At 40.4% G+C, this 9853-nt stretch overlaps 1 protein-coding gene across 1 annotated transcript; it reads right to left on the reverse strand.

Annotated features, from left to right (window-relative positions):
• Window positions 1–25: 25 nt before the first annotated feature.
• On the reverse strand, window positions 26–7205 carry unc45a (unc-45 myosin chaperone A). The gene is made up of 19 exons (XM_020642813.3): window positions 7041–7205; window positions 6732–6924; window positions 5623–5798; window positions 5424–5513; window positions 5109–5276; window positions 4636–4804; window positions 4334–4504; window positions 3925–4096; window positions 3498–3798; window positions 3297–3391; window positions 3006–3147; window positions 2669–2809; window positions 2383–2510; window positions 2237–2303; window positions 2025–2138; window positions 1819–1934; window positions 1279–1396; window positions 1026–1181; window positions 26–923 (listed from the first exon to the last, which is right to left on the reverse strand). Exons 1-19 carry the CDS (start codon window positions 7062–7064, stop codon window positions 642–644), a joined length of 2823 nt encoding a protein of 940 aa, XP_020498469.1. The 5' UTR covers window positions 7065–7205; the 3' UTR covers window positions 26–641.
• Window positions 7206–9853: the final 2648 nt, after the last annotated feature.

Here is a 9853-nt window from a genome sequence, read left to right on the forward strand (position 1 = left end):
TACTTTGCATGAAGGGAAACGACAGTTCGGGTACAGAGAGTTTATTTTTTTCTGCCCATGTGTTCAGTCAACAAAAAAACTACAACAACCAGCCATACAATTATCACACTTGGAATGTAGTGGAGTGACAAGAACTACAATGACATGAAATACAAAAGCAGACAGTAATAAAACCATGATTGTGTTTCTGCTTGTTGTTCTTCAAGAACAATTATATAAAAATGAATTAAGTAGAAGATCGCTAAGATCGAATGGAAATTAAAGACAATAAATTTTTAGTAAGGATAGCCATATATTGTGTAAATATGAAGCATGTCAATCTTAAGTGTGTATAGAGTGGACAATTTGGTCTCAATGTGGAACTTTCAGCATAATAAAGAAAAATAAAATATGTGTAAAAACATTGTGAAAAAAACAATCAAAGCTCATTTGTGACACACTGTAAGTATGAGCTGGTTTTCATTGAATACATTTCCTCTTTTTTTAAATGCCTTAAGTTTCTAGTTAAGACGTTGGAGTATTTCAGCTTGTGCCCCTCCGGACTGATTTTCTGCAAAAGTGAAATCACTTCACTGGTCCCATATAACCCTCAGAGCACTTAACTTTGCCTGGAGGCACATTCACATACTGCAGCAGTGTTTTCATGGTTCAGGTTCTTTGCTCTTTCCGTCCCTGGACATTATGATGTTGTACTCTATTGCCTTGTCCAGACATTTCTGAGCGATCTTAGAAACAGGCTCAGGCATGCCCTCTCCCCCTTTTGCCAGGACAGAAAGAATCTCCAAAGCTTCACTCTCTATGAGGGTCTCAGCCAGACTCTTCTCTGCCTGCATCATGTTGTGAACTATGACTACTCCACGGTGACGCAGGTCAGATATTTCACTGAGCAACAGTGTCTGTACAATCTCGAGCCAGTGGGTTGTCTGAGAAGAGAGGACAATAAGGGGTCATAAAATAGAAAAATGATTCATAAAAGTATGTGACAGGGCAGACTGGTGGAAGTCAGGGGGCAGTGGTATGCTTACTGTTCCAGGGATACGGGCGCAGAGCTCAGGCAGCTCAGCTGTCAGCATGGCCAGAGTTCCTGCAGCAGCCTTCCGCAGCCTCTCATCCTCCTCTCCACTGTACAGCACAAGCAGCTTCAAGCGATCGCTCCCTGTGGCCAGGTACAGCTTCTGCACCTGAGGACAACACCAAAAACCCACCACTCGAACTTTTCAACATATATGTGCCACAGAATAATCCATGGCAGTCTTTTTAAATAAAAAAATGTTTTACCTCTGTGCTTAAAACCAGATTACACATGCACTCTGTGGCAGAAGCTCGGACCAGTTCGTGCTCTTCAAACATGTAACCTTCCACTTTTGGGACGGCCTTCTCCTTTATGATCTTTTGTCTGTGGAACAACACAAGTCACCAATAAGTAAATGCCCTCAACAGTGAACAATAAATATGAATTAAGACTTAACAAGGAAGGCAGAGTAATACAACATAAAGGCATATGCATTAAAGGGACAAATTCACTGAAGTGAGGTCTCCTTAGTTATGTAAAAAAAACAGGACCAGCTCACAACTTTGATAAATAAAATTAAGATGGCCAGCATTAGGAGATTTGAAATAATTGCATTTATAAGTTTGTTTTCCTTTTGGTAAATGAGAAGTTGATTTGCAGAATATATCAAAAAGTAGAAAAAGTAGTGACACTTTTGGGTTTCTGCCAACAAGTTCAAACTCTTACAAAACCTGACCTGACTGTGTTACATGTACAACAAGACACTGTATTATATTCTTAGCAGAGACCTCCCCCTAGTGGCAAACCTGAGTCTTTCACTGATGCCAGCCAGGTTGGTGATAGCCATGAGTGCTTCGAAGTTTTGCAGCAGCGTGCATTCAAGACTCAAAAGACTGACCAGGGGACGCACCACTTCATAGATCTGACAACAGAAAGTGAGACGAGGTTAAACAGCAAAGTTCTTTAGGTTTGTTTTTAACTTGGAAGATTTTCTACAGAATGCAGTTGTCACCCGTTCTCCTGGGAAGGCGATCTCTGGGTTAGATGTGATGGTTATCTTTGCCAATGCTTGCGCTGCTTTGATTTTACCAACGTCTGTGTTGTCAGACACCAGTGGTATCAGAGCCTGTGGAGTAGAGAGAATAATAACTGTGAACCTCCTAAATGCAAGCCGTTTGGTCAGTGTGCAGAAAAAAAAAGTGTACATTTATCACAGTGCTCTACCTTTCCTCCCCCCTGTGCTACCACTGTGCCTCGGTCCTCCTGTCGCTCCACCAAAGCCAAGAAGACTCTGCCAAGAGAAATGGCATTTACAGAAATTGTACAGGGTGAAAACAGTAACTGGGAAAGTGGAAGTGCAATTTCCCTACCTGCTTATACACTCCCTGCAGGCTTCAGTAAGGGCAGGACTCTCATTTTTGACCATACACACCAACGCAGACACCACACCAGCCTCCAACAGCTTCGCCAGTCTTTTCTCCACATAGGAAGAAGCATCCTGACAGACAAAGACAGACATGTTTATGTAGCACAACAAATCTTTGAAAGAGAAATGCAGGCAGAAAAAAACACCTGAAGAGAAGTTTGAGAAATAAAGATTCTGGGTAATAATAAGGGCAAATTGTGTGATGTTAGCTCTACATAAAAAAATAATACCTTGGGATGTTCCTCAGGCACATGCTGCTTTGCATACTTAGCCAGCTCCACCATCTGAGGGTCTGGTTTCTCAACATCATAGCTGTTGGTGCAATTCACTAATGTGGAGCCGACAGCAAAGAGCACCGTCTTATCTTCAGACTGATGGAACACAGGGAACAAAAAACAAGATCGTCAAAGCTCTTCTGGTAAACACAATATTTTTTTTAGTATAATTCCATGTGAAGGTTTCAAATAGTGTAAAAAAAAAAACAACTTCTGAGAGGGATCCGACATCATTGAACTAGTGTCCTGTTTTCACAAGTTGATAACCTTAAAATACATTCTCAAGTCAAACCTTAGCGAGTTCAAACATTCCCAGGAGAGCATTCTTGTCCTCCACCAAGTCCTCTTTCACATCAGCATCAAACGTGAGGTAGGCGAGGCCTTCCACCGACCACCGGCGGGAGGTTGCGGGCAGAGCCTCGTTACACAGCCACCTACAAGAGAAAAAAGGTACAGCTTGCTACGTATTTTCATATGCAAGAAAAGAAAAACACTTAATTGTTGTTTTGAATCAGCTTTCACTTTGTGAAAACATCTTTCTTAATCTGTACCCAGGTTCAATAATCAACTCAGGCAAACATACTTCCTGCACTGCTTGGCGAGCTTAAGCGTGGATCCCTCTGCAAACTGCTTCATGCTGAAATCTGTCCCCCCTGCTGATCCAAGCTTGCACAAACCCTGCGTAACAACAATCACAAACCATAGTTCATTTATTATTATGCAGAGATGGTCTTTTCTGCATCTGTCTCAATAAATAAAAAACGAGTTTTGCTGTGACATTTACCACCAGGGCTCTAACACGTATCCTGTCATTCTCGCTCTTCTTGTAGAGGTCCTTCAGAAGAGCAACGCCGTTGGCTGTAATGAAGGAGGCTCTCTTGGCCTTTCCTGCAGCATGGATAAGAGCCTCCACTGCCACCTGCTGGTGTGTAACATCTTCCGAGGCACACAGAGAGATCACTGCATCCATCATTCCTGACATCTCCATGGTTCTGTTACCAACCTCACTCGGTCCTTGGAGGAGCACGGATACTGTCTGGATAGCCCGCAGCTTGGCCTCCGGGCCAGGTCTGCTGAAGTGTTGTCTACCAAGATAAGTATCAGATTAAAAAAAAGGTTATGAAAAACAATTCATTCATAGCTGCAGCATGAAGCGGCCCAAGTAAATAAGACTAAGGGAGCTATCAGAATAGTTTCAGTGTCTGACTCACTGCACATATTCTTCACACAGCTTGTTGAAGTTCTCCCTTTCTTTGTCGCTCTTTAGGTCATCGTAAAGTTTATTAAGCAAGACAGAGCAGCTCATGTGGGAGTTGTCTGTAAGAGGAATCCCTTCTGAGAGCTCAGGGACCGTCCCAGCCACTTCCAAGATTTTCTTTAAACCTGAAGGAAGACAAAGAGTTCATTAATGCCAGATAAAGCTAGTGGCCGAGTGTCTGAAATGGACATGAGGCTGTAGTTTGTTATAGTTTGTTATATAGGGATTTGAAAACCCACAGTAAACGTTCCCTCCTCCTTCATTTAGTAGTGTGAAATGTGTAATGGATATGTTTGGCAGAGGGTCTATATCTGTTTTGTATCCACCATAGCATAAGAGGTATGTGCAGGTGTGTTTCATACCCTGGTCTATCACCCATAGGGTGACCGAGTTATCTGGGTTTTTCAAAGACTTGCGAGGAACTTGTTTGACCAGGAGGTTGATGGCGCTGTCTCTGCCCTGTCCTGACACACTGGAAGCTGACATCATTTCCAAGAGGTGGCGTAGCATTGAACGTAGCTCTTTGGATGGTTCTGTGTTAAATTTATAGAGTCAAAGTTGGTTAAAAGAGCACACAGAGACAAAATTAAAAAAAACCTTGTGATAGGTCAACTTTCAAGTGTAGCCAACTTCAAATAAAAACAAGGCCAGAGACCAGACTCACCAGGAAGAATTGCTTCATCTTTCCCGCGAATTTCTTTATTCATTCCCTCTGTCAGAGCCTCAAACATAACCTGCAGCAGGTGGCAGGCAGCCAGAGACACAGCCGAGGCTCCTGATCCCATTACTGCACACAGCTGCTCCATTCCCAACTCATTCACTATAGCCATAGTCTAGGAGCAAAAGTAGATTAATTAACAGTAGGCTACAAATCAGCACAGCAATCAACTAGCATTGTGTTGAGTACACTTCTTCTTGACCTATATGGACGTAGATGTAAATAAACATCTACTAATCTGTGCTATAGCAGAAATTATACTAGATGGAAAAAAATTGATAGAAATGTAAGAAATAAATGACAAATAAGATGGTCATCACCATGGAAACACTCCCTGTATTATACTTTAAGTTCCAGGCAGAACATATATATTTGCATGCTTTGAATTCAGTAAAGATGCAATGGAAAGTCACACTTACTCTGGACTGATGCCCTGTACACAACCCCACAAGGGTTCTCAAGGCAGAAAGGACGATCTCCTCCTGCTTTGATTGAAGAAGTTTCTGTATTAGCTTCACTCCATCATTTCGGAAGATCTGCTCAGCCCCTGCGTCTTCTCGAGATAAAACCACTAAATTCTGGGCAGCCTGAAATCACACATTGAACCGTGTTCATTTGGTATACTACAACTTTTCAGACAGATAAAAGACAAAAATGAATTCATACAAGTCAAAACACAAAAGAAAAGAGTGAAGGCAGGTTATTATGTCTGTTTATGTTGGAGCTCCCCTTACCTTCTGTCGATCTGAGTCACCTGCAGATGCATCTAAGAGGAGGGAGAACATTTGCTGCACACGAGCATCCGTGGAGTTTAGTTGCACCGACTACAAGTTCATGAGAAAATACTCATATTAGCAACACTTTCTCCAGATCACTGTTTCAAATACAAGACACAGTTCTCATGCCCTCTTTATGGAAACAACAAAAACACACCTTTTGCTGGATCTGTGCTCCCAGCTGTCTGAGCAAATCCTGGAAGGCTTTGTTTTTAGGCTCCAGCTGGGCACACTTCTGAGCATCCATAAAAGCTTGGTCAAGCCGACCAAGCTTGTGGAAAGCCTGAGCTCTCCTGAACCTGGCCTTCACATCACCTGGGTCAGTATCAAGGGCTGCAAAGAATACCAGTTGTCAAATTCAATACATGAATGCACCTAAAGCACGTAGATATTTATATTTCCATATGGGGTGAAAGTTGTTAAACCAATACTCTAATTTTACCCGTAAGTGCAACTTATCAAACTACCATTACTTGCTAGTGCTTCCCTCAATCACTGATAAGTGTTAAGAGTAGTTCTGAAACATACTGTACCCAGGAGTCTAATTTTTATCATCATTTTATCATCATAGTGTAAAAGAGTTGCTAAGCTGCAATTCAAATAAAATAGAATAGAATAGAATTACTTTATTGATCCCAAACTGGGAAATTGTGGCGTTATAGCAGCAGGTTATCCAAACACACAATATGAGTAAAAAACACAATGTTAGCAAATCTAAACACAATATAATATTAAATACAAAGTAAATAAGCACTAAAAATATAAAAACTAAGAATGTGACTATATACAACCAGGATTTAACTTAGCATGTGACTTTTAATTGCCCCCCGGGGACAAATAAAGTTTTTTGAATTGAATTGAATTGATTACTAGTCTTAAATAGGAAAATTAAATATGCACTAAATGTGCAAGAACAGAGTTGTAAATGGACAGTACTGACATAGAAGTGCATGAGTGTAGACATATTATACGCAGAAACTATACAATAATGCACTAGTTTTTAACACAATGCTCCCCAAACCTGATGTCGCTCAGCATCCATGTTTTGTAAATACATCACAGATAAAGTCCTCAGCAGGTAACTGTAAGTTACTACGCCTGAGGATGGAGCTTTAAGTGTGACTACAATAGGGATGTATGATTTGACATTATGGTCTATTTCATAAAACTGACCTGACTTAATTTTGTTGGGTGATGTCAGGCTGATTTATAATAACATAAAAACGTGTATCTGTGATGTGTGACATGAGCAGGTGTTTATCCCACCTTTGGACGCATCAGCCTCTGCCTTGTTAAACTGCTCCAGCTTCAGGTAGCAGGCACATCTGTTGCGGTGAAGGACAGCTCTCTCTGTCTCTCTGTCACTCAACTTTAATGCTTTGGTGTAACAGCAGGCAGCACCCTGCATATCTCCTGCCTTGAACAGGGTATTCCCCTCCTCCTTCAGAGCTGTCGAGTCCTGGGTTCAAGAGAAAAGGTTAGCTACGAGAACTCAGGATGAAGAAAATGATGAAAACTATCACCTGAATCAAATCTGCGAAGCTACAACAACAGACGACTATTTGGATAACTTACCTTTTCTTTTTCGCTAACTTCCATCTTCACTGTACTACAGACAATGCAAAAATTACTTTTAAGGATAATAAAATATCTAATTACACTCTACTTTTCCCACAAACAATGCTCACTCCAGTCACACTACGTTACATCTTGCTTCGCTTCCGGGTGCCAGGAGCACGTTGATGACGTTTAGGTGTCGGTCCCGCCCATCTGCCCACACTACATGACCATAAAAGGAAGATATAAGCCTGAGCTTCCAAGGCTCCCTCTCTGCTTTATTTGGTTAAATATCCAGGCTGTGGCTCTCCTCTGTCCACAAAGACACTGTGGGGCTATGAAGCTGCACATGAAATAAAATGAGGGGGACTTAAAAATTCTGACTCAATGTTTTTTATGCATTCAGCTATGGTTCAAAGAGCCTTTTTCTGTTTTTTTAGAACCATTGTCTGAAACCATACTGTATGAAGGGATTATAAATTGAAAGTAATTGCTGTATTAAAAGTTAATCGATCATTAAGTAAGGCTTAACAGTTAAGCAGCTGAATAACTTTTAGATTGAGTGACTGAGAAATCACTTTCTCATGACCTAATCCCTTCATAAACAACCTGTTTAGCATTTACAACTTCAGGCTTCATTAATGTAAACACATTGTCAACATTTAAAGATGTAGACTTGATCTACTATGAGAAAATGACAGACTCGTGTGCACTTATATTTAAAGGGATACTTCACCTGTTGAAACATGAATCTGTATTGACATTAGGTCATATATGTAGTAGAAATGTGAAATACATGTTGCAGTTGGTGCCTTCTTGGCCGTGAAAAGGCAGAAAGTGTCTTTTTGACTCATGTGGATGAAAGACACCAAATCCCAGAATGCACAGCACCGCAGGCCACTCGCACTAAGGTCCTCTAGTTCAGAATCAGAAATACTTTATTAATCCCAGAGGGAAATTCTATCATTACAGTTTCTCCAAAATATACAATATAGCAGTAGAAATATAGTCATAAAAACATTTACTGACACATTTACTTCAACACATTAGACCATTTCCTCAACTGATTCAGAGATTTCGGTGGCCAGCGCCGGCCCCAGCGGCCATCGGCTACAGCAGCCAAAACACAAGACCGGCCTGTCAGCAGCAGCCATCTCGCCGCTATATTTATATTTTTTCGCCATTATCAGCTTTCTCCACAAAGCCCGAGACGTTAAGTTTTGATTCTGGGAGTGAGGTCCCACCCACTGATTGGTCTGTAGCTTCAGTGGTCGAAAATATGAGGAACTAGCGATGTAGTTTCACCACGCTAACAACAACAGCTTCCAGTGACACAAAAATCCTCATTTTGCGTCACTGGAAGCTCCTTTTCAGACTTAGAAATACAAAGATTTCCCATCTCAGGGGAAAATGAGGGCGGGATGCACGACCATTCAAAAATACTACCAGGTTTCTAATGATACAAAGCTTAATGCAAATGGGTGAAGTATCCCTTTAAGGATTTCTAAGACCAGAAAGAAAACGAGAGAATAAACACTGATCAGAGTGATATTTTGAAAACCTGGCAACCCAATAGTTAGTTTTACCCATAGTTTGTTTCAGAGCTATGAAGCATTATTAAACAATGAATTAACCATTCAAGACTTATATAAAGGATGTTGTACCATTAGAAGTTTCAGAAGCCCAAAAATAAAGTATAAAGTAATAAAGTATAAAGTAAAGTATTAAAAAATAGAAAATAACTGAAAAAGAATCAAATAAATCAATAACACAATAATCTGACTTAACCTGAAAAGTCCAAAATGTAAAATACATTCACCACAACAACTTTCTTCAGTTCACAAGCACAAAAGGAAGTGCACTGGTGTGGTATTTCCCGCATCAGTCACTTGGGGACTCTCGTTTTCCAGGATGGGCTAGCATCATTGTTGTACACCTTAGTTGCCATAGAGACAAGGTACTTCCCTTCAGGCTGCGTGCTCAGATACACCTGTTCAGGCACTCAAATTACGATGCCTGCTTTGTGACTTAGAAAGAAGATCCTTCATGGATACTTGGTAAATATTTTCTAAAAGGCTGGGCTTGCTGTGAAACCTCATACCAGATCCACAGGAGATCCACGAGGACCAGCCCCAGCATCAGTGAGCCAAAGAGAGGAGGCCCAATCTGAAATCAAAATAAAAACCAGCTGTGTAAACATTTATTCATCTTCACAACTTTGTTTAGAGATAGATAATACCTTCAGGAAATCTATTCATTAAAAAATCTTTCATTTAGCTCTCTGAAAAATACTTTTCACAACTAAATCATACAAATTTTGCTGTGGCAATGTGGATCACACCAAAATCTATCAGTCTTTTATGACTAAACAAATCCAAAACAACACCATCTGTTCATGTTGTGTCCCACACAATCTGTTTAATTTATTAATGAAATGTCAGCTAAGCTCCAGTTTCCATAAACACAGAAAGAGCTCCTGAATGATCCGTTTAAAGAACTCAATAATGGGACTCGTCTGCAACGCAGCATTGTATTTTACACAATGGACTTCTCAGGTTGTTGTTTTTTTTTTTACCTGTGCAGTGGTGTTCAATTTTACAGATGTCACACAAGTAATTGGTGATATAATAATCAGAAACAGCAGCAATGTTTGAGCCAATCCATTTAAAGGACAATGCCTCAGACACACAAATTGTTGCATCATGACACATCTTGACATTACTTTTCAGGTGCATCCAGTGATCGAGTTTTTATTAGATCTGAATCTCTAAAAAAATAAAAACTCCAGAATAGCAGATTTTTATTTTTATTTTTGTACAACCTCATATATA

The sequence above is a fragment of the Labrus bergylta genome, chromosome 7 (genome assembly GCF_963930695.1).
Source record: "Labrus bergylta chromosome 7, fLabBer1.1, whole genome shotgun sequence".
NCBI classification, from domain to species: domain Eukaryota; kingdom Metazoa; phylum Chordata; class Actinopteri; order Labriformes; family Labridae; genus Labrus; species Labrus bergylta.

Coding starts and splice junctions, on each gene's coding strand:
- unc45a (XM_020642813.3), bottom strand. CDS start 7,064: ATGGAAGTTAGCGAAAAAGAAAAG. Junction 6,925..7,040: donor AAGTTAGCGAAAAAGAAAAG/GTAAGTTATCCA, acceptor TCTTGAACCCAG/GACTCGACAGCTCTGAAGGA. Junction 2,810..3,005: donor GAATGTTTGAACTCGCTAAG/GTTTGACTTGAG, acceptor GTGTTCCATCAG/TCTGAAGATAAGACGGTGCT.